At 41.9% G+C, this 25,711-nt stretch overlaps 1 protein-coding gene across 3 annotated transcripts in view; it reads right to left on the bottom strand.

Annotated features, from left to right (window-relative positions):
• peak1 (pseudopodium-enriched atypical kinase 1) overlaps nucleotides 1-25,711 on the bottom strand; it is a 121,448-nt gene that overhangs the window by 23,594 nt on the left and 72,143 nt on the right. For all 3 annotated transcript variants that reach the window (XM_037542770.1, XM_017714980.2, XM_017714981.2), the window contains one exon: nucleotides 4,022-7,542. In XM_037542770.1, coding sequence (XP_037398667.1) covers nucleotides 4,022-7,419 — 3,398 coding nt within the window. In that variant the 5' untranslated portion in view covers nucleotides 7,420-7,542. The remainder of the gene's footprint in view (nucleotides 1-4,021; nucleotides 7,543-25,711) is intronic.

Below are 25,711 nucleotides of genomic sequence, written 5' to 3'. Positions count from 1 at the left end.
ACAAGTACAAATGTATTTACTTTTGGCTGCACTACTGCAGTAGTCTAGCATATCCTCCTCAAAAATAAAACACATCAGTTCCAAAACATTAGGAAGGTAAATCTGTTTCATTCAACTGCATAAACACCTCAACTGTCTCAGTACATGAGCATATTGAAATATTTCAGTCATAGTGACAAGACATTTAGAAAGGTAAATACCACCAACTTCTGAACTTCTGACACTCGTCAAAATAATCTCAAACACGTTCCTCATGGCCCAAAAGAAGTGAAAAGCAAAACATTTGACCTTACAGTACGACACAAATGTCGGAGTGCAGCTATTAAAGAGAAGTTATTCATTTTTCAGCGTCAGGAAAAAAGCCGAAAATACAACCCCAATTCCAATGAAGTTGGGACGTTGTGTAAAACATAAATAAAAACATAATTTGCAAATCCGTTTCAACCTATACTCAATTGAATACACTACAAAGACAAGATATTTAATGTTCAAATGGATAAACTTTATTGTTTTTTGCAAATATTCACTCATTTTAAATTTGATGCCTACAACACGTTCCAAAGAAGTTGGGACAGGGGCGTGTTTCCCACTGTGTTACATCACTTTTCCTTTCAACAACACTCAATGAGCGTTTGGGAACTGAGGACACTAATTGTTGAAGCTTTGTAGGTGGAATTCTTTCCCATTCTTGCTTGATGTACAACTTCAGTTGTTCAACAGTCCGGGGTCTCCGTTGTCATATTTTGCGCTTCATAATGCGCCACAGGTTTTCAATGGGACACAGGTCTGGACTGCAGGCAGGCCAGTCTAGTACCTGCACTCTTTAACTCTGAAGCCACGCTGTTGTAACACGTGCAGAATGTGGCTTGGCATCGTCTTGCTGAAATAAGCAGGACGTCCCTGATAACGACGTTGCTTGGATGGCAGCATATGTTGCTCCAAAATCTGTATCTACCTTTTAGCATTAATGGGGCCTTCACAGATGTGCAAGTTACCCATGCCATGGCCACTAACACACCCCCACACCATCAGAGATGCTGGCTTTTGAACTTTGCGCTGATAACAATCTGGGCAGTCCTTTTCCTCTTTGGCCCGGAGGACATGACGTCCATGATTTCCAAAAACAATTTGAAATGTGGACTCGTCAGACCACAGGACACTTTTCCACTTTGCGTCAGTCCATCTCAGATGAGCTCGGGCCCAGAGAAGCCGGCGGTGTTTCTGGGTGTTGTTGATATATGGCTTTCGCTTTGCATGGCAGAGTTTTAACTTGCACTTGTAGATGGAGCGACAAACTGTGTTCACTGACAGTGGTTTTCAGAGTGTTCCTGAGCCCATGTGGTAATATCTGTTATAGAATGATGTCGGTTTTCTGCCTTGCCGCTTACTTGCAGAGATTTCTCCAGATTCTCTGAATCTTTTGATGATATTATGGACTGTAGATGATGAAATTCCTTGCAATTGCACGTTGAGAAATGTTGTTCTTAAACCTCGTTCTTGAACCTCACCCCGTCCTTGCTTGTGAACGACTGAGCCTTTCAGGGATGCTCCCTTTATACCCAATTATGACACTCACCTGTTTCCAATTAACCTGTTCACCTGTGGAATGTTCCAAACGGGTGTTTTTTGAGCATTCCTCAACTTTCCCAGTCTTTTGTTGCTCCTGTCTAAATTTCTTTGGAACGTGTTGCAGGCATCAAATTAAAAATGGGTGAATATTTGTGAAAAACAATAAAGTTTATCCGTTTTAAGATTAAATATCTTGTCTTTGTGTATTCAATTGAATATAGGTTGAAAAGGATTTGCAAATTATCGTATTCTGTTTTTATTTATATTTTACACAACGTCCCAACTTCATTGGAATTGGGGTTGTATGTATTTAACAGAAAATTACACAGAAGCCTCAGCAACTAAGATATGAGCAACTTTTCTGTTCATCTTTTGCCTTTGTTAGTTCCATTCTTTTCAGGAGACGAGATTTTAGCTTTTCAAAGAAATCTGCAGGGAAATCTTTTCCACACCTCCAATGTTCAGTCTTCAAGGTTGGATGCACCTGCTGATCACAATGCAAGTAATCCCAGACAAATTTTTTGATGCAGAGGTCTGGACTCTTGAGAGGTCATTCCATTGTTTTGAGAACACCACCAGCTTCTCTGATTTGCTAGTTGTCTTCTTTTTTACCTTTTTCTTTTTCTCAGTAATGGCTTCATGACAGCTACACATCCATTCAGACTCCTAGCTGTGAGATATCCTCTCAAAATGGAAAGATGGACAGAAATACCTGCAGATTTTTTCAGATCTGAAGAGTTGAGCTTGATGTTCTCCTTCCTCTTAAAGATGAGTTTTAAGTACTCTAAGTTTATCCGATGTGGACAGTTTTGGTGGTCTATGCCATCTTACATGGTTGTTACCATGTTACCATGTCCCATTTTGTATTGTCTATTACATATTACATTAACTTATTTTCTATTTACTTTTTTCCTTCAGTATGCAAGTAGATTATCTTAATCTGGTTAGAAATAACTCTTGAAAAATGAATAACTTGCCTCTAATTCATAATGATTAGAAACAAAATATATTAAGCTCTCTGGCTTGTGCACAGTACTGTAATTCCCTTTGGTGTCTGGTGCCTTGTCTACCTGCAGTCCTAAAAGTGTATGCTCATTTCTAAATTCCTTGCAAAACATTCCATTTCCACCTGGTACAAAACCACCAAACAACACACAAGGAATGCAGTCTGTTAGGCAGCTAACCCTTTGCTTTACCTTTAAAGACCATTAAAGCACTAATAAAAAGGTATTGCATTCCTTTCAATCTCAAACATGCTTAAAATGTTAGTGAAGATATGGTTTGATGACCTCATGCCTGAACAGCAGAAGCCAAACTGTCAGGACTTGTTCTAACAGCCTGAACCAATGAGCTTGTCCAATGAAGTGTTCACAGCTCAGAAAGCACACAAACTCCATGCTCACCCAGCTAAACCAACACTCGGCGCTAAACTTACCTGCTGTACTGGCTCACACAGCTGCCCATGGCTGGAAGCCCTCTCGCACTAGGCCCAGAGGTAAAAGTCCTCAGGAAATCTTATGCTATCTCTCTCTCTCTCTCTCTCTCTCTCTCTCCCTCTCCCTCTCTCGTATTCACCTGCGAGCACTACTCTGCAGGTTTCAGGACACTCCCTCCAGTATGCTCAGTGATAAACAGGAAAGAGTGATTAACCCTGTCCTCTGTCTGGGAGACAGTGAGCAAATCAGGGCAAATACTAAGACATGAAAACTGATGTAGCCAAAAGCAACTATCATTCAGTGGCACTGATCTCAGCGTTTATAATCTACAGACAAAAAAGTAATGACATACATCATATTACACCTCTCTTTCATAGGTTATGCTATGACACAAACAAATGATACAGGCATAGCATCTTAATATTATCCCTTATATGGTCGCTCTACAGGCCGTCTAAAAAGGGGAACGCTGTTCTTTGATTAAAGCCTACTTCACTACAGTTGGTTACTATTGGGAGCCCTCCACAAATAGGAATTTTACCATAATTGTACTTGTGATGGTTACATACATGGCAAATAAACCCTGAACCTTTGTACCATAATTGCGAAACACATGAGTCAAAGAGATTATTTATGATGAAATGAAAGGTGATATAATCACATGACACAGAGGAAATGATAAGTGACTGGAATCACAGGATATGGACTCTGTGTGCGACTTGTACACTACAAAATTGTGGAGCAACACATAATGCATAAACAAGCACTGAGAACAATACATAAACAAACCTACTCCCCAGAAGTGACTCAGCATCCAAAAGCATATTAGAAAATAATGCAGTGATCAAAACACCTTAGCCTACTTAGTACACTGCACATACTCCAGCGCTAACAACACAATCAACCAGAAAAAGCTGAACCAAGGTCGCCAGGGAACTGTATGGGAATTTAATGGAAATTCAATGATGATAAAAGCTCAGAGAGAGAGAACAAGAGAAAGTGACAGAGAGGCTTACCTCATGACTTTGCTGATAAGGAGGCTGGCTCTGCTCTTGGGGGCACTTGATTGGTTCAGACTGGTCACTGTTGATGCATTACACTCCTCCACCCTCAGCTCTCCCTCCCCATCTCCTCCTGCCCCACTATCAGGCTTATAGGTGAATATGATGGTGGGTTTCTGGGTGGGATCATCCGTTTTTGACTCTGAGAACCAGTGCTGCCTCTGGATAGGTGGAGGAGGAAGCATGGTGATCACAGTCCCATCCAAACCAACTAGCTTCCCTTTTTCCTTCTCTCTCTCCGCTTTCTCCTTCTGCTCGTCCTCATCTTTCCGCCGGCGGAAGAAGCTCTTGAAGGAGATCCAGCGTTTGGGCTTGTTGCTGTCGGATGAGCGCCTGCCCTCTGTTCCAGGGCTGACCTCCCCATCGCTGGGCCTGGAGCCTGTTGGCCTGGTCCAATTGCTGAAGTGCCTCTGAAGCAGGTTGGTAGCATGATAGGGGGAGGAGGTGGATCTAGGTGGGGGAAACGGGGCACCAGGCTCAGGTTTGGGACTTGTGGGAGCTTCGGCTGCCGAGGCACTCTGAGACTTGGGGAGAAGCTTGGATGGTGTTTCTTTACGGGACTTTGACAGGCCACTGTCTGCAGGGCAGTGAAGGGACTTGGGCCTGCTGAGAGTTCCCTTAGTGGCGTCAGGAGGGAGAGAGTACAGCTCCTCGGCGCTACAGGTTTTACCTTGAGCGGTGGGCGACTCTGGTGGTGACTGTGGGGGTTGGATAGAGGCTACTATCTGAGAGAGCACCATGCTGGCCTTCTCCCTGTGCCCTGAACCACTGGTGGAGGAGGACTGGCACTCGCTGCTGCCTACTGGCGGCTCACCGCTGGGGTTACGGCTGCGGCTGAGGTTGGCTGTGGCAGAGCTGCTCTTGGTCAGGCTGCCAGAGAGAGGGCTGACAGTAGGCGTAATGTTGGTCCTGGGAGTGGAGAAAGTAACTGAGAAGTTGGTTGATACTACATTGGACTCAGTGGTACTTTTGGCTTTGTCATCATGAGGAGCCTCTACTACCCTTGTGGTGTCTCTCTCTTCCTCAGTAGTGGCTGAGGCAGGTTTTCTGGCACTGGGCATTTGTTCTGTTGGAGAGGGCTGTGTGCTCTCAGATGAACCAATCTCTTCATATGTGTGGCTAGTCACACGACTACCGGCTCCAGGCTTGTGCTGGGGTGGCTCCCCGCTCAGGCCTAGGAAGCTCTTATACACAGCCAGATTATCATATGCACTGGGGTTGATTACAATGGGCACTTTCACAGCATTCTTTGAACTGCGTGCATATGCAGGCTCATCTCTGATGATGATGGGAAATGGGGGCATACCTGCGTTATTGTAACTGTTGAACTTGATCTCAGACAAGTTGGGTGACTTGACAGGTACAGTGCGAGATGAGGAAAGGCCGGCAACGGGGGAGGTGGGAGCTGATTTATGGTTGCTGTGTCTAGGAGGGACTGATGGTCCAGATGTCCCTCCACTCAGCAATTCAACTTTAGGGATTTTCTGCCTAGGGCTGGTACTAGATGTCCACACCTCCTGGTAGCGAATGTTCCCAGGCTTCTTGGAGGAAGGGCTGGGTGCAACAGCAGTGCTAGGAGAGACCTGGACTGAAGGTGAAACCGGAGTGAATGGAGAAGTTGGCGATACTGCTACAGACTTAGGAGTAAGAGGTAATTTGGGTGATAAGGGTGATTTTGGGGAAAAAGGAGAGCCAGCACATAGGGGAACATTTTTGGAGGCCCCAGGGTAAGGTGGTGGACCAAATGCAGGGTTTGGACTCTTGGACTTGGCAGCACTCTCAGAAGCTCGCTCCTCAGTGGTGGCCATAGATGCAGACACGTCTACAACAGTGTATGGCTTACAGATGGGAGTCTTCTCTAAACTCACGACTCTGTAGGGCTTAGCCTGCTCCTCTGTAGGGCTGAAGCTGATTGTGATTGGCTGACCAGGGAGAGCCTGTGGAAGAGGCCCACCTTCTCTCTGACTGGTGTCTTGTTCTTGTAGTCGGATGGCCAGAACAGCTTTGTGAGTCTCAGTGGCTTTAGGCGAAGTCAGTGCTCGTCCCACTGGGTCTCCTTGGTGTGTGAGCTCCTTACTGGCTGAAGCCAAGTGCAGTCCATTCCGTTGGCCACAGGGGGCACTGCTGCCACTGCTGGATGTACAGGAGTCATCAGGGAGAGAAGAAGAGAATTCTGGGGAAGTGGTGGACTCTGAATTGGACAGGAAGCCACTACCTTGAGGGTCGCTGCCATACGAGAGCAGGCCAGGTGCTCCGTTGGAGTCCACTGAAGGATACCCATTCAAAATCTCATCGTAACTATCATCGTAGTCGACTGCACAGATCCTCTGCAGTGAGCGGTTCCGCAGCGGGACAGTGTTCCATTTCTTACCAGCTGCGAAGGGAACAGGAGACAGGGTTGCAGCGCGGAAATTAGCAAAGCGCGGCTGTCCTCGCATCCTAATCTCCATGGCCAAAAGCTCTTCATCACTCTCATCCCAGCTCTCATGCTCACCATCATCATCCTCATCCTCATCATCATCATCATCCCCCTCACTCAGCTCAGCTCCTTCCTCATCATCCTCTCCTTCACTGGAAAATTCTGGGTAGCAGAAGCGACCCCCCTCCGAGCTGATGATCTCAGCGCTGTCACTGAGAGAGACATGTTTGGCCGCTCTGCCACTGCTACCCATGGCTAAGCAGCCGGCTGCAGGCAGGCCTCTCTCAAGCGAGCGCCTGTACGAGCAGCTGATACGGCCCAAAAAGTCATCTCTGCTAGAGCTTGGGCTCGGGCCTAGACCGGCTATCTCCTTCAGCACATCTGTGAGGCCATTGTTGTTGTTACTGCTGCTGCTAGGTGGACAGAGAGAAGCATAGCCCTCTATCTGCCCCCCTTCTTCGTCTTCTTCATTGTTGTTTGGTCCTGCAGGCCTCTTTCGATTCAGGCCATTGTGACTCCAGACAGTGAAAGCAGAAACTTTCCCGGGCTCAGCCCCTTCTGCTGGCATCTGTGGGTTCCCCTCTGTGTCTAGCCCCACCCCTGAACATGGGAGCATCATGGTGGGCTTCACAGCGATGGTGGGCTTCTTTGCCACAGGAGGTCGGAACTGACCAGAGCGGGAGCCTCCACTTCTCTGAGTGCTGATAGCAATGTTAGTGTTAATGTTAGCCCCGCCCACCACTGGAGAGTGACTATGCTGGTTAATGTTAGTCCTGACCCCTGTGGGGGTTTGGCTGTGCTGGACAGGGGCTTGCTCGTGGCGACCTTTCCTTGAGTCCCCCTCAGCCAGGCGGTGCAGACTCTTGGGCTTAAAGCAGTTCTTGCATTCGCCAGGCTTCCACACGTGCTCGGTGAAGGTGCTGCAAGCCGACATGGCTGCAATGCTGACAGCAGCACACTCAGTGGACAGGAAAGTCCTCCATCACACTCATGGCTAGGAACACCACAGCTGCTGCAGACCAGGGAACAATTCACTGCTGCTTAAGATACTGGCCACCTGAAAAACACAGAAAGAAAAAAGCTGAAGACAAGAAGATGAAACATTACTGAAATCGACATTGCTGTAACAGTATTTCAGAAGAAAAAAAACCAAAACTTTTTAAATCATTGAAACAAACAAACAAACAAAACATACAAATATCTGAAAACAATGACAACATACACTACTCACAAAAAGTTAGGGATATTTGGCTTTCAAATTACATTTCAGGATGAACCTAAATTGCACTCCAACCTTTACAGGTGAACTTAATGTGACCTTCTCTAAACCTTCGAATACACATGTCCAACTGTTCAATGTTTCAGTACTTTTTGCACAACTTGCTGTTCTCTAACAAGGAGCTTAATGGCAAGATGGTGGTGGTGGTGTTACAGTGTGGGCAGGTGTGTCTAGTCAACACAGAACTGCCCTACACTTTGTGAATGGTAAAGTGACCAGCTACTGAATAACATCATTAATCCAGTCATTGTGCTTCTGCATGAACAACACAGGCCTAATTTCATCTTCATGGACGACAATGCTCCAGCTCATTGAGGTTGCATCATTAGGGAACAGCTGCTGGAGACTGGGATACCTCAAATGGAGTGGCCTGCACTTTCTCCAAACCAGAATCCCATAGAAAACCTATGGGATCAGCTGAGTCACCATGTGGAGGCTCGTAATCTGTACCCCAGAACCTCAATGACGTGAGGGCCACCCTTCAAGAAGAGTGGGATGCCATGCCTCAGCAGACAATGAGTCCATTTGTGAACAGCATGAGACGTCGTTGTCAAGCTGTAATTGATGCTCAAGGGCACATGACAAGTTATTGAGACATTGACATTTTTTGTTGGGGTAAACCCATCACTGTTGTTGGTTTTTGTTTCAATAAATTATTTGAGATGAGGAAATCACCATTGCATGCTTCTACTTAAATACCCTACTTTCATGATACAATATCACTGTAGCGTGAACTTTTTACGTTTTCCAAAAATTTCATCCGAAAGCCAAATATCCCTCACTTTTTGTGAGTAGTGTATTTGAAAGACACAGTCCCTCTAGTATTAAGCCTTGCATCAGCTCATGATTTCCAGCAGGGGGAGCAGTGTTCTTCCTCTTAAGTAGGAGTACTGCTCTACCTACCGTCTAACAATGCTTAGTCCAGTATATGTATATTTTGATGAGTCTCTAAGAGTAGTGCCAGAGGTCACTCACACAGATGTGCAAGTGTGTGCACCCAACCACACACCAAACATTTGGTCTGCTAAACATTTTCCACTCCATATTTAGCAGTCAGTTCAGACCAGTTGCAGGTAGTTATCAGCCACCTCATGACATGCCCAAACTCACACACAACCCAGCCTGCTTTCAGTAGAGAGACAGCGACAGGTGAGACGGACAGAATACAGAGAACTAGTCCAATAAGAACACGACGGAAAGGAAGAAGAAAGATGCTGATTGTTTAAGTACACACTAATTCAGATGCTGCAAATTATTTGACTCTGTTTGTACTGTGTATCTTACGCTGTAACATGCAGATTAACAATCATCATGACATTCAGTATATGGCTGTGCATGCACACCAGGTGGAGAGGCACACACTTCAAAAAATGGTTCTTCAAGGGTGCTTGTTCTTTAGTAATGGCAATGGTTCTATATAAACCATGAACAAACAAAGAACCATTTGAATGCATAACTGGTTATTTGCATGGGCAATTGCTTCTTTTCTCTGAAGGAAAACCAGTTGTAGATTGTTCTTTAACCTTTTAAACCCCTTGAGACCACCGGTGGTTCTAAAACGCACTTCGTCATATTCTTCATAACTTTCATATTTCATAAGCTACATTGAAAAGACGGGTGTCATGAGATTTATTTATTATAAACCCTTAAAATAAAAGAAACTCTTTTTTTTTGTCTACTGAAAGTCAACCCATTTTTCGAAAAATCTGAGCTATAAACTATAAACAGACAGTGTCTCTTCAGTGATATACAGTAAAAAATATTTGTATAAAATTACAAAGATTTTCAGCTTTCAGCAGTAAATTGTAAGCATGTAGCAATATGTGTATGATCATAAAACACGTTTTCTGTTAATCAAAGGGGAACTTTTACAAAAAAAAATGTAATTAAATTTACATTTACTTCATGCAGTTACTGAATAATTTGATCTGGTCCTGTAAATTCAGTTGGAAAAAACAGAATATACCCTGGTGAATAAGATGTTAAGGAACTCTTAAAACGTAGCAGCAAAAAAGGCTCCAATATTTTTACAGATCAAAGAACCCTTTTGTATTCTACACAGAACTCTTTATGCAAAGAGTGTAGGCCCCCAAGGTCACCCTGTAGCTACATCCCTGGTGCACACACACAAACACGAAAGCACAATTGTTCCTATATACTGGCTTTCCTGGATTGATGGTATGGCACCTCTTTTCGGAATACTCTATTTTATTTTTTTTTTTGCTTTTTTTAAAACTATAATCCACTTTTAGTGTGATTTACACATAAATAATAATAAAAAATTATAACCTCCAGTCGTGGGCTGGAGGTTAGGGAACCAGCCTTGTGACCAGAAGCTCACCGGTTTGATCCCCTTGGCCAAGAATACGTGACTGAAGCACCCTTGAGCAAGGCACCTAACCCCAAACTGCTCCCTGGGCGCTGTGGATAGGGCTGCCCACCACTCTGGGCAAGTGTGCTCACTGCCCCCTAGTGTGTGTGTTCAACTAATGTGAACGTATGTGGGTGTTTCACTGCACGGATGGGTTAAATGCGAAGGTCTAATTCCTCTGTGTGCAAACAGCAGGCTAATGGTTCTGAATTCAATTCAATTCAAAAAAAGAATTCAATTGAATTAATGGGCAGTTTTCTCCAGTCTGTGACCAAATAACATGAGGTTAACAGAGTGTAAGACCCTTTGGGTTTTGGAGAACTGCTACCGAACATTCAATCATGCATTTTTATTTCAGTACTTCTGAATTTTGATCCTCAGGTCATAGAAAAACAGAAGTGGATCATTTTCATAATTCCTGCTTGGTCATCCCTGACCAGCTCACTCACTCATGCAACCAAACCAATTCCACAGAGCTGGGGGTAAATCAAGTTCTGAATGAGAGAAATAACATGAGATGTGCTTCTCTTAGCTGCTTTTTCAACACTCAAGAGGGCAGATATTTCACTTCAGAATACTGAAGAGAATATAGGGTGAAGACGAATTGGAGAGCACATTAAACACATGCTTGTAACCACTTAACCACGAGGCAGTTCATAATAGCAGGAGACAACAAACACAGCACAAAGCACATGTTTCTTCTATCTCAAGCAGATACAGTTATAATTAGTGCTAAATAGGTTTATTAAGCTTTGCATATTAAACACAAGAACACTTCAGTGTGTACTGTTACTCACAGCTTTGCTAGTCAATTATGTGCTCAAGAGGGTAAGAGAGACAAAGTGTGTGAGAGGGAGAGAGACAGACAGCAAGAGAGAGTTGGGCCTTAAAAGGGAATTTTTCACATTTTTAAAAAACATCAGCATACTTCCATGATTGAGATGTAAACAAAGTGATTCAGAGTGTTTCTATGTGAAACAGTTCATTGTGGATAGACTTGCCTAGTTTCAAGTTTACTTACAGTGGTGGTGAAGGTCACAGTGTCTTAACAACACAAATATAGCCAATTTGTTTACTGCCCAAAACAACCAATGAATGTATACCCAATGTTGATACTGGGAAAACAGTGGTAAATATGAAAATGTATGTTTTGTTGGGAACCATTTTGCCGTACTACATCTATATGAACCTCTCTACCATGAACATTTCTTTTAAAACTGATGTTAACACCATGGTAAATTAATGCTCATCCCCATTTCACCTCCACGTGATACGGTAGTTTGTCTAAGCATGCTTTGTACGTCTGGTTCCTATCACCACCATTGTGAATATTTCTTGGCAGGTTTCTCTAGACCATCATAATACCCTGAATGACTTCATTCACATCCTTAAGATTAAACTATGAAGAAAATTTGAAAATCTGCGGAATTTCGCTTTATGGCCTGTTCACACGAGACTTTTACCAAAAAAAGAAAGAGAGAAAAAAAACACACATGTTAATCTATACCTGCTAATGAATTCATGCTAATTAATGCTGTCAGAAACAGACAGACTGCAGCTCTACATAATTTTTAAAAATCACAGCCAGTCAGTTTTATTGTGCTATATGGACGCAGAGGAATCAGAGCCCTGCTGTTAAAGTTGCAGCCCAGTCAAATGTGCATCACGGTGGTGACAGAACACCCATTTTGCTTGTGGCAGAGCACAAAATCTTATACAAAAAGCAATATGCTAACTAAAAATCAGGTTATATAACTGACCAAAGTTGAAAGGCTGGAGAATGCAACTGGGAATTTAACCACAACACAGCATATAACGTTACACAGTTTATACAGGGGTCTCTTAGTATGTTCATGTCTGGTCTTTTTTTGTAGACTGTGGTCTACACAGTGTGTGCATCTTTCAGTTGCAGTACTTAGAAGAAAAAAGAAACTCATTGCTGCGAGTCCTCAAACAATCAAATGTTCCTCCTTCCACTCTTCCTGAGTGCTTAAAGAAACAGACTTGATGTGAAAGTTCCAGAGTGCTGAAAATCACATCATTTTCTGTCCAAAATATTAAACAACGACTAGATCTTTAAAATGTAGGCTATAAAAGATGGACATGGCTGTCAGACAGGGGCATAGTGGTCAGATCCTGTTCTGAGAATATCACCAGGTAACACCCAGTTCAGCCACAGGCAGACACAATACACCAGGAACACCCATTACGAGGTCATGACCTGAGATTCATACACACATACACCCACACCCACATGCACAGTCCACCAGTGACTGGGAACAATCACATTGACTCACTGTAAGGCACATAAAGCACAATCAATCAATCAAACACCGTTACTAAGCAGGCCACACACACAGGCTAATCAGAGCTCTACAGCAGGAAAATGTCTCACTCTGAATGACCTAATAACCTCATGGCAATATGCTTACAATGATTTTCCTCTTCCACTGGCATGTTAGCGGCTGTGCTCCACTGGGTCAAGGCTGTGCTCTTGGACCATTATGCCCCAGGAAGTGCCTCCAAGACACACCTGGACACGAGTTGCCCAAACATTCAACTCCCATTCTCTTGTTCAGTTAAAAACAAGAACTTGAATGAACTCAAACAACTTATATAACATCGAACGAGGAGGTCGTGTAATGTTCAGACATTTTCAGAACTGTGCGGACTTATAAAAATAAATAAATAAAAAATAAATATAAAAACAGTTTTCAAAAACAAATCAAAACTGTCAACTGCAAAGCTAATTAAAGCGAAATGGAATTACTGCGAAAGTAAACTTTTCATTTTTTCAGTGCATGATTGAGAGTTTAGAAGAGGTACTCTTCTGTGTTTGGCCATCTTCAAAGAAAAGCTGGAGCCGAGCCGAGCTGAGCTGAGCCCAGTCTACTCCTGCATTACTTTTATTCTACCTACCATCTTAGTGCTCAGTACAATACTAAAAACTAAAATTAAACATAAATGATAGCTAAACTAAAACTATTTTAGAAATTAAAACCTAAAATTATTCATGCACATTTCAGTAAAAATAAACCATAATCAAAAAAACAAAATGAAGAACTAAATAAAAATAAAAATGAATGAAAATTACAAAATTACAGTAACCCTGGTCCACATGGTTTTGAAAAGAAAAAAAAAAGAAAAGAAATATGTTAGATTTGCACCACTTCATCCCAGTAATGTGAACATAGCCTTTCATATGTTCTCTTAAGTTTGAAGTGTTCCACTCACTTCCATGGCCACAGGTGTATAAAACCAAGCCCCTAGGCCTGCAGACTGCTTCTACAGACATTAGTGAAAGAATGGGTCGCTCTCAGGAGCTCAATGACTTCCAGCTTGGTACCGTGATAGGATGCCACCTGTGCAATAAGTCCAGTCCTGAAATTTCCTCACTACTAAATTTTCCACAGTCAACTGTCAGTGGTATTATAACAAAGTGGAAGCGATTGGGAACGACAGCAACTCAGCCACGAAGTGGTCAGCCATGTAAAATGACAGAGCGGGGTCAGCGGATGCTGAGGAGCATAGTGCGCAGAGGTCACCAACTTTCTGCAGAGTCAATTGCTACACACCTCCAAACTTTAAGTGGCCTTCAGATTAGCTCAAGAACAGCATAGAAAGCTTCATGGAATGGGTTTCCATGGCTGAGCAGCTGAATCCAAGCCTTACATGACCAAGCGTAATGCAAAGCTTCGAATGCAGTGGTGTAACTCCGGAGCAGTGGAGACGTGTTCTCTGGAATGACAAATCACGCATCTCCATCTGGCAATCTGATGGACGAGTCTGGATTTGGATAATTGTCTGACTGTATCGTGTCAAGTGTAAAGTTTGGCGGAGGGGGGATTATGGTGTGGGGTTGTTTTTCAGGAGTTGGGCTCACCAGGTGAGCCTGGTTCCTCCCAAGGTTTCTTCCTCAGTTCTGAGGGAGTTTTCCCTTGCCACTGTTGCCCCTGGCTTGCCCACCGGGAGGGGGTTTGTACATTCTTACTGTCCTGTTAAAATTTTGTCTTTTCCGAAATTCTGTAAAGCTGCTTTGTGACAACATCCATTGAAAAAAGCGCTATACAAATAAATTTGATTTGATTTGAAGATCCATAAAGACATGGATGAGTGAGTTTGGTATGGAAAAACTCGACAGGCCTGACCTCAACCAGATAGAGACTGCAAACCAGGAACTTCTCGTCCAACATCAACACCTCACATATGTGCTTCTGGAAGAATGGTCAGAAATGATATCAATATTTGGCTGATATCAGCAGAAAGTAAGATATCAGAGAGAAAAAAAAAACACATACTGTGCGATGTGATGTCAGTGTGGGGTAGAAGAGTGACTGAGTATATTTAGCATCACAGCCTACTTTTCCATGATCATCTTAAGTGAAGCACATCAATTTAAAAAAAGAAATAAAAGCTAAATAATTTTTAAAGAAACAATATTAGATTGGTTTCAGTACTGGAAAAAGTAGAGGAGATATTGTGCCCTCTCTGCTTAAGAACAAACATAACATTACATTAAGCTGGCAAATAACAATCCAGGCTCTGCATCTGAGCTCAATCCCTTACTGACTGTTCATTGTGAGTGTACTCAGCAGTCCAAACATTACAAAGTGGTTTGGTGCTTTATCTGCTTTCTTGTGATTGCTTTAGAAATGAAATACTCTTATGTAAAAAAGGTCTGATTACTTCAAAACTTAATTTCCTTTGAAATGTTACTCCTCAAATGCCATTGAGGTGTGTTCCAGTTGATTCAATTCTATTACTAGACTCACACTAATAGTCTTCTTGATAACAGTGCCTGAGAAACCAGTGCTGAAGCAGCTCACAGGCTTCTGCGGACATTTCTTCATTTTGCACGCCATTCTGTATCGTTGTAATCCAAACAAGTCCCGTGTTTAAGTTGTTTTCTCCATGGAAAAAAAAAAGTCAACCCCACCCCCCCCCCCCCCCCCCCCCCCCCCACTCAGTATCATGCTGTGCTTAACAAACCCATATATGTTATCCCACATACACGGTCCTCAAAATATTGCTGGGAAATTGGATTATGACATAATTTAAGAGCCCATATGAATTATTATTTTTTTCTCTGTGTGAAATTCTCTGTGTGACTTTTTTTCTGGGTGAATGAACAGAGCTAACCCGCTGTAGGATGAACAGGTGAATATATGTAAATGTGTGTATTCTTCTGACAAAAAACAATGAATTCAAAACAGTTTCCATGTATTTAATACTGTAAAGTAATACTGTAACATATAGGCCACAAGCAAGCAAACACTCATGCCATGTATCTACAAATATACTAGAAGTATTGGCACTGTCTTTATCAGCTGGCACACACACACACACACACACACACACACACACACACACACACACACACACACACACACACACACACACTGTGAAAGAACTATGTGTGTCTATGTGTGTTCCCTGACAGCCATTGACTCTCACCTTCCTGTTATCTCTGCTCCTGAATCTCCACCCACAGAAAACGCATCAGTCAGTGTCCGAAACAAAGGGAAGTTCCGAGCATTATTCAGCCTTTCAATCACCGCAGCCTCTCTCCTCTCTCCCTTTCTTTCCTGCCCAGCACAGCATGACTCATGACCGCCTCCTGTCTCCTGTTATGGGTGCTGCTCACACAAAGCTCTCTCTTTTCATTGGCTTGACCTTTTTTGGCCTTTCTCTGGGTACCAGATGTAGATGGATGTCTCGTGTCATTGCTTACACTGATGAGCATTTGGTTTGTAAACAGCCAGTCAGAGGAACAAAGAGCTGTCTTTCACAGAGAGTGTGTGCATGCTAGACAGACAATACTGAAAAAACAACATTTCTGTCTCAACTCCCGAGAAAGACACTTCTGTTTCAAGTTCATTCAGGGATGAGGATGTTTCTATTCCTCAAGGCCTGTTCCCAGAACTATGTCCACAAAAGCCACAGAAACAGAGAAGATGAAAACAGAGGAGATTTTACGGCGCTGTATGTATTAACAGAGTTTGCAAGAATGACTCATCATCATGAGCCAGCTATTATCATGTTGTGAAATTATAAATAATAAAAAAAATAAATCAACACAGTTCACAAACCCCAAAGTTTCCTATTTAATGCTTTTTAATTTCTGCCTTTACTCTTTTAATAATGTGATTTCATATTGCTACCATCGCATTTAATTCAATTTGTGCAAAACATGATCTAATAAAGCGCAAACCTGTTTTTTTTTTTAATTTGAGCAAGCAAACATTTGAATAAAATTGTACTTAATATAAGACATGCTCACAAGCGGCTTCATGCAAGTTTGAGCTGAGTCTTGAGTCTCTGGGGCGAGAGTCTGAGCCTAGTCTTAAGTCTTGAGAAGAGAATTTTAGTTCTGTCTTGTTATTACTTGCAGGAATGACACAAAAGTAAATTCCTACTAAATGCCTATCAATTGAATATAGGTTGAAAAGGATTTGCAAATTATCGTATTCTGTTTTTATTTATATTTTACACAACGTCCCAACTTCATTGGAATTGGGGTTGTATAATGAAGGGATCGTTATTTGAAGCCATACAGAAGCTAACACTGCTGTGAGCTACGGTAAATGCCATTACAGTAATGACTGCCTGTGACCGAACAGGGTACTGTGCAGGTACATTTTTCATTTATCATGGCACAATGTAAATATACACTCAAAGGTACAACAATGGTATTAAGCTCCAACTGTGTACCTTAAGTAAGTTTGTCCCCTGGGAAAGGTATATATTAGTGTATTTTTATCATTACCTAATGTATTATAACATTTAAAGCAATAAAAAAAAAAAAAAAACTGGAGTCAGGATAGGATATGTGGGATCAAAACAACTTGAAAAAGTTTGTGGAATGTGGTACAATTATGCTCTCTTGTACCCTTCAGGATACCACCCCAGTGACACGAGGGGTACCACCCCTGTGGCAGTTAAAGTACCTTTTTTCTGAGAGTGTAGTAGGCAAAGTGAAACTCATAAGGCTGAAAACAAAAGACTTTATTAATTTACCGTATTAGAGTTGGCGGGCCTAATTTAACCAGTTTTGTTTGTGTGAAGACTGACTTGTGTCCCCATTTCTGCTTCATACTTCAGTCTCAGTTTATTGCAATCCTGATTAAACAAATCAATAAGAACCAACTGATGAAAGACACAGCATAAGCTCAAATAAACATTACTTACTGCTGATTTCTAATCGTGCTACAGCTCCAAGTCAGACGTCAGACATTTTGTTGTTTCTGTAAGCCTGATTACGGCACAATAAATGCACTTTCTGCTTCCTTTTATTTACATGTATTTGCCTTAACTGCCTTATGAACGCATCCAATTTGCATTCTGTTGCAATGAAAAAACTAACTACCGTGTAAAGTAATTAACATTAGCTTAAATTACTGCAATCAGCCAAAAATACCTGTAATCAGGAGATGTAATTATTGTGACTGGCCTCATTTCACACGTTGATACATTTTACTATATGCAGTGTTGATATGCACATGTCTCAGCTACTCTGGGGGCAGATCGTAATGAGCGTATCACTGATCAGATCCGAAGTAAGATAAGGTCTATACAACAGGTCTATACAGTCTATACAACAATGTAGAACAATATAATGAATAAAAACTCACTGCCAGACTATATGCATACATATCCATCCACCCATACATCCAACCAGACACCATCATTAAGCCACCCATCTGATTATCTCACTGTCCATCTGTCCATTCACCCTCCAGTCAATGTCTCTCTCACAACATATCCCTCAGTGTGTTGTACTGTTGTAATGCTCCCAGTTCCAGGCTCATGAAGAGTATAAGCCTTGTATATTGATGATAACTTTCAATAACCTCACTGATCATTACAGAGCGATTTTCCATCCTGAGAAGCCAGTTTGAGTCTGACAGTATCTATGGACTTAGGGAAAGAGCATGCTGGCAATTAGAAACATAATAGAGAAAGAGGCAATAATTCAAGACATAATATGACTTCATATGTTTCGTGTTCCTGTAGCAGCTAAAGGTTGCGCAGAGGGTTTTGGAGAACTCTAGCTGTAGCGGAACTGCAGTTAAGGGTCAAAAATCTCATTAGTGTTAATTCAGATTACTGCAGCCAAGCTCATAATGAGTACCTAACAATGCAGATTTGGCTACTCGTACACCAGCAAATCCCACTGATGTGTCAGAATAAATCTCTGCTCACAGCTCTGCAAATGCACTACAGTCTGCTGCTCAGAGGGCTACTACAGTTACAGCTATGCTTAAAGCTGCTCTATTAGAGCACTTTGTGATAAAAGAACCAACAGTAAAATGAGCCCAGGCATGACCAAAAAGATGCTGTTAAGAGCAGATCAGTCAGAGTTATCTTTATAAACTCCCAGCAGCTTGTCAGGAGCTAACCCAGCTTAGCTAATGTATACTGATATATTCTGACTTTTATTCATTTCTCAGTAACAGACGTGGTATTAGGGATGCATGACTGAAACAGGCCAAGATCGGAATTGGCAGACCGTTTCTTTGAATATGCAGTTTGTCGAATTTGTCTGATGTGCGGTGTTCCAGTTTCATCAAGTAAATAACTTGTAAGTGCACTTGTACTTGTATCTGAATGCTTCTGTTGCACCTGGACCAAAATGACGCAGCATAATAATGTATTTATTGTGCCAAATAGCCAGTTGCTTCTTATTTTTGTTGCATTTTACTTGTTCACATTATTTTAATAAGTTTAAAATGTATAGTACCAGTTTGGCATCTTAAAGAGCACAACAAGTTATTTATACTGCAATCTTGGCTAATACAAATGACTGAAAATGTGCTGCTATTGTGCTTTACATGTTCACTATAAGCTTTTTTAAAAAAAGATGTAGTGAAGGCAATCTTAAAATGATGAAAAGGGTGAGTCATCATGCATATCTTACTGAAAATAGACTAAGCATAGGGAAACTCAAATAGGTTTGCACTGACCTTTGTCCTGTAGGCTTACATCCCTGTGTCAGAGGTCATTCAGTACTGTCAGAATGAGTGACAGAATAAGAATGTGTTTGCACTTATGAGTGAAAGAGGGAGACAGCAGAGAGTGTGCATATGTGTGAGGGTCAGAGTGTTTGCCAGAGGGGGGGACACTGCACAACAAATAACTCATTTCACACTCCTTCAAACTTCAAAAGATGTGTAAAATCAGCAGCCACTCTCACTTAAGAACCAACACACATTAAAGTCTGTGCGCGCGCGCGCGTGTGTGTGTGTGTGTGTGTGTGTGTGTGTGAGTGAGAGAGAGAGAGAGAGAGATTTACTTAAAATAATCAAAAACTATGGGTACATTATCTCTGTTGCTACTGAAATACTGAATAAACATGCCCATACAATGATGCCCAATACCACAACAGTGCAACATCTGACCCCATCTTGAGATCCAAAGTTTGCAGGGTTGAATGCTCCAGTTTAATAAATTAATCTGAGATCATCATGCACCTACTGATGTCACAGGAGCAATTGCAGTGTACCAAAAAGACCAGTATAATGTTCCATCATGGTTTTGTTCATGTTGTTTCGGGAAACGTGGACGCTTAATGCTTGTAACTGAATACACACCCATGTCAAGCAAAACCATGATGAAAACACACCATTAGACACTGAGAGAAACATGCACGTGTTCAAAACACTTTGTAAGATGGCATAGTGTAGAGATGGAAGGATCAATCAGCTATGTATTGGTTATAGGCCAATTTTCTGTCCATATATATATATATATATATATATATATATGCTGGATATGCTCACGTAAACTGAAGAATGAAGATGCTCACCCGAACTGAACACCTTCACGTCGAAACGAAACAAAAAATAAATAAATAAAAAAAATAAGAAAATAAAAACATTTACTGCTGTTATGGAGACTGGTGCCTAATAGCAGCACTCTGCTTTAAGCATGCCAAAAAGAGGATGTCAATAAAGGCAGGAATGATACCCCCCCACCCCAAGCAGTGCTACCATCATGGGAATGTTTACATAGCTGTATGTTGCTGTCAGTCACATACGGTCACTGCTTACATCAATTCTGCAACACTGTATAGAACTTTTTTCCACTGAATGTAAACAAAGGGTGACCAGCAGGAAAATTTAAAATGTGCATTACCAGGAAAACTTCCAACTAATGTGCAGCTGATTATGACAACCTTCAAACAAGTGCCTAAAAAACAAAGGCTTTCTCAGCCCACACCATTCACACACTGACAAAAACACAGTGACAAGCTAAACCTCATTGCTGTCCTCACAGAGAATGTAATGCATGGACCACCAGTGAGAGAGAATGAGTGGAAGCCAGCATGGCTAATAGCATTTCTCAGTGGAAGCCTCCAGAACCCTCCAGCTCTTTTGATGAACTCTTCACTGCCCATGTTCATGTGTGGCTCAGCTTGAATGCACCAGGCACCCATCTCAAGAGCCAAATGGCCTTTTCCATTCCTGCTCTGACACGCAGCTCCGCAGGAGCCAGAACAGTGCTGAGGGCTGCAGCTGGGAACGTGCTCTCCAAAAAGACGGCCTAGAGAAGGAATCCGCTCCCCCACACGGCCAGTGTCGCCTGGTATGACTCAAACTGCCTCTGGGGCATTGTGCAGACTGCACAGACCCAAACTGCATTCCATGACCATGACTGAGAAAGGTCAACTAGATCACAGAGCCACAGAGACCTCACTGCTGAAAAGTTTGGTGGGAAACTGAATGCTGATTGCATTAAGATGACAAACACTTATTTAAGGAGGGGTTTTTGCCTACAGCTATTGTTTTGGCTGTATGTATACCATACATATATGTTTGTGCGTGTGAGAGTGTGTGTGAGTGTGAGAGTGTGTGTGAAAGAGAGAGAGAGAGAGAGAGAGAGAGAGAGAGACCTGTGTGTAAGAGCTAATGCTAAAACCATCTACAGGAACAACATTCCACTACTGTGTGCTATTGCACAACCTCTGGATTTATTGCAGAGAGAGAGAGAGAGAGAGAGAGAGAGAGAGAGAGAGAGAGAGAGAGAGAGAGAGAGAGAGAGCGAAAGGAAGAGGGAGAGAGTGTAGGTCAGGGAGAGAGAGGGTGAGAAAAAGAAAGAATGAGGGGAGAAAGGGAAAGTGAGGAAAGAAAGAGCGAAAGGAAGAGGGAGAGAGTGTAGGTCAGGGAGAGAGAGGGTGAGAAAAAGAAAGAATGAGGGGAGAAATGGAAAGTGAGAAAAGAAAGAAATACAGAGTAAAGAGGGGAAAAGGGAAAGATGGGAGACAGCGAAAGAAAGAAAGGAGGGAGAAGGGGGGAAGACAGAGAAAGAGAATGTGAGTGGAAAAAAAGAAAAATGGAAGAGAGAGGGAGAGAGGAAAAGACAGACAAAGAAAGACAGAAAAGAGAGAAAGACAGAAAATGGGAAGAATAGAAAGGGAGAGAATGAAAGCAGGTGAGAGAAAGAGGGAAAGAGCATATGCAACTCTCGTCTGAAGAAACACACACACACACGCGCGCGCACACACGCGCACACACACACACTTCTGTTTAACCTGGCAAGTGAGTGTTTATCATTTCCACCATAACTCCTGGCATTTAAATGTCAAACTTCAACTCTAAACAAGCTCTTTCCATCCATCCATCAGGAGGTCCACACAACTACCTTCCCCCCTAGCAGAGTACAGCAACATAGAGATGTTGCTATCGATTATATTAGTAACTGAGTGACCTGTTAATTACTTTTAATAATTAGAATATTTTAAAAAAACTTCTCAAAAGATTCTTAAATACTTCACTGAAAAAAGAAAACAAAGCAAGCCTTTAAAAATACTTCATTAACAAAAGTTTTGGAAATTGAAAATGTACATTTACTTTTAGCAGACACTCTTATCCAGAGCGACCTACAAAAGTGCTTTGTTGTCCACTCAAATAAGTTAGACTACCCCTGAGCAAAGACACTGGCAGTCAGTGCTGATACCTACATAGAACAGTACACAGAAATAAGACATGTAAGTGCTAGGTCAAAATTTTCAGATCGGAAGTGCTAGAACTTTGAAGAACTTACACAAGTGGTCGGTTTGACGGCCAAGGAAACTAAAGAAAAAACGCTTTTGGACACTTGAAAAGGAGATGCTCCTAACAGACAATGGAAGGTTGCCAGTTTTTCACTTTCTCAGTTAACTGAGGGATAAAAATGAGAAAAAAAACAACCAAGCCAACATTCCTGTAACCAGCTGGGTTAACTAGTCAGCTAGTGGAAATTGTTGTTTAAACTCTTTTCAGTAGCTGGTCCTTCACTCCCACTCGTTTAATCCTTTCAGTTATGAGTATCTAGTAAGAACAACATGATGGATCAATCAATACAAGCTGTTTTATTTGGCTAACTAGTGGAGTAACTGAATTTGTGTAACTGTATAACTGCACAGTATTAGGTTGCAGACAACTCACAACATGCAACTAGTTGCATGGAAGCTTCACCATGTAAAGCCAGCCTTAGAAATGGTCATTTTTTTCCTTCTTCGTTCTAAAAGGTTTGGTAGCTTCTGCTAGGAGATGCAAAGCTGAACGCAACAGGAAATTCCAGACACTGTGCTGACGCCAACTTTCTGAACAGAAACAGACGCCATATCTTTATGAAATGTTACCAAAACTGAGGAACAATGCTCCGGGAGGCTGGAATTCTCCAGGCCTGAGACTGTGTTGCAGTATTATGATAGAAAGGCCACCCTCCACCCCCTCCACCCCCAAAGAGCCATGTGGTCGGGAGGGACGCCAGAAGGACGTTTCAGGTTCTTTATCCCACTACAAGAAAGCAGTTCCGCGATCTTGCTGAAACAGTATTACAGGAGTTACAGAGTATCACACACAAGCACACATGTACCGAATGAGCAGACTGAAGACAAGCACTGCTATAACACTGCCAATGAAAACAGCCAAAGCCTGTGTTTGTATGCATGTGAGAGACAGAGAAAGAGAAATGAGCCAACAAAATAAAGAGAACACGTACACACTGTCACAGAGACACAAGCAAGCACACTGGCAAAGGTCGAAGTGCCACAGACGATGGATGGTCATGACTGTATTAGAATTATGTCTTTAGTTATATGATTAAAATAATGTGTTGTGATTATTCACATTCTTTCGTGTAGTGAACCACAATTAATTACATTTGTCTTTTCTACACAAATGTGACCCTAAAGAAACACCTCCCCACCCCCCATTTAAAAGCAGTGAAATTTGTCATAACTACAGTCGTATGCCAACGTTTGGACGCCCCGGTGAATTTACATCTTCTGTTGAATTTTTTTTGTGTGTGTTTTTTCTTGAAGTACACATCCTCAGTAAACAGAGAACACATTAACGCATATTTAAATGCAAAATGACTGGTTTTTACTGAACTCTTAAAATAGAAATTTTGGTCTGCGCAAAAATTATGGCACATTTTATATTTTATGTGTAACTTTATTCCAACATGTTTAACAAATAAATAGACACAGTGCAGGAAATGTTTAAACTTAATGTCTGTTCCCAGAAGAGAACGTGCTAACTTTTGACTTAGAAAATCAACAGTACAATTATTTTCATCATGTGAACACGGAGCACACATGGACCTGAACATGAAAATCACAGCATGTCTTGTTCCAGAGGGAACTGCCTTCCACTTCGCTATTGCTTTTTATTAGTTTGTGGTTTGTTGATTTTTCCACAGTTATCCCATGAGCACTGTCCAGTGTAGCCTGCCAATGGTATCCTCCGGTGCTTATGTTCTTGATACTGTCAGCTTGTAAATGATACTTAAGACTTATTGTACTTTGGTCACAAATTCATGGAATTGCAGTAGCTGGAAAAAGCTCTAGCTTTATCAAGTGAACCATCAATGGACATTCTTGCCATTTTTAAGTTGTGTTTCAGCGAGATGGCAACAGCAGCAGTGTGATGGCAAAAATGCGCAAACAGCCGAGCTTCATGTTGAAACTATGGACTGCGCTGACAGCACTAAAAACATTAGAAGCACCAATCATTTATCATGTTATTGTCTGATTAATGTGTTACCTTTGACACATATATAACTGTGTATATATAGTATTGTGCAAAATTCAAAGACCAACTTTCATCTCCAGATCACTTTTATTAGAAATTAAATAAATGAAGAGCAGTCTTTGACAACTGCACAGTACTGTGTGTATATGTATACATGTAAAGGTACAGATGTTACATACAATGTGAACAATTTGTCCTGGGAGATTGCTGTCTGTCCAGTAAGCCTGTAGCAGCAGGCTACTACAATCATCTTTTAAAAACATCATAATTATTCATGACTATTAATTTTTTTGTGTTTTATTTCAATGCACATAATCAAAACCATGACCCTCCCATCCTACCTGCTTGCTCATGGCTGTCCACTCACTTTTATAATTACACAGTCACACTAGAACCACATGCAGCATTCAGTAGAGGTGCTTATAATAAAAGCTCACAGTAGAGCACAGTAGAGACAGTACGCATCTGTACTCACAAAGGTCTGCTGTAAACCATTTGATAATGGCAGTCTTACAAGTTTATCACATGCCACACTGTACAAAATGATGGCAATAAAATATTGGCTGGATTCTGGAGCAGACTGTGGATTTTTTTTATGCTGATATGCTGCCTACAGTAAAGATTCTCTATTTAATGTCATCTATCAGCACCAACCACTTCTCCTTGGCATGAGCTGTGTGTCATTCCATACTCCTACTGGTGGCTTTTTAGATGTGTGTTGTAGTTGCGGTCATTCTGAGAGTGTGGTCGAAAATTTCTGACACTGACAGAATTTAGTAGGATAATCATAAGCTGTCTTTGGTTACAAGTGCTCTACTGATGTGACAGCCGTAAACACACTCTTTTGAACTTTACAGAATGTCGGCAAAAGTTCTATTCAAGTCAAAGACAAACTGTAACACTACACTAACTATCCAAGTTATTTACACTGTATCGCTAGACAGCAAACATGATTCAAAAATTCAGCCTGTTAAAAAAACATGAATAAATCTGCTTAGATCAGGACGATTCACTTTAATGTGGTAAATGAATAAAACTTTTCCTTTCCAACTGTAATTGTAAAACGTGATTTTGCCTGCCTGTATTGTTACATTCACACACAGTTATTACTGCAATACTGTTTTCCTGTATTTTACAGCACCGCCTGGTTCACTATGGCCTTTCATAGGAAAACCTTTAATCTGATGGGCAGAATTAAGAGCTCCATGCAATGTGTAGGTTAGTGTAAAGAGACAAAGCTACCTGGAATGGTGGCTAACATGCTGTTTGAATAGCAAATGTGCCAGCTAGTGCACTAGACAACTCAGCTGCAGTTATCCGTTCATGATAATGTTCGTTACTTACTCAAATATCAATTGCATTAGCTATTAGCTATTATTTTTAGGGGACAGTCGTGGGCTGGAGGTTAGGGATCTGGCCCTGTGACCGGAAGGTTGCCGGTTCGATCCCCAGGGCCGACAGTCCATGACTGAGGTGTCCTTGAGCAAGACACCTAACCCCCAACTGCTCCCCGGGCGCCATGGATTGGGCTGCCCACCGCTCCGGGCAAGTGTGCTCA

This window comes from Pygocentrus nattereri, chromosome 11, assembly GCF_015220715.1.
Source record: "Pygocentrus nattereri isolate fPygNat1 chromosome 11, fPygNat1.pri, whole genome shotgun sequence".
NCBI classification, from domain to species: domain Eukaryota; kingdom Metazoa; phylum Chordata; class Actinopteri; order Characiformes; family Serrasalmidae; genus Pygocentrus; species Pygocentrus nattereri.
This window is presented reverse-complemented; position numbering and strand designations above follow the sequence as displayed.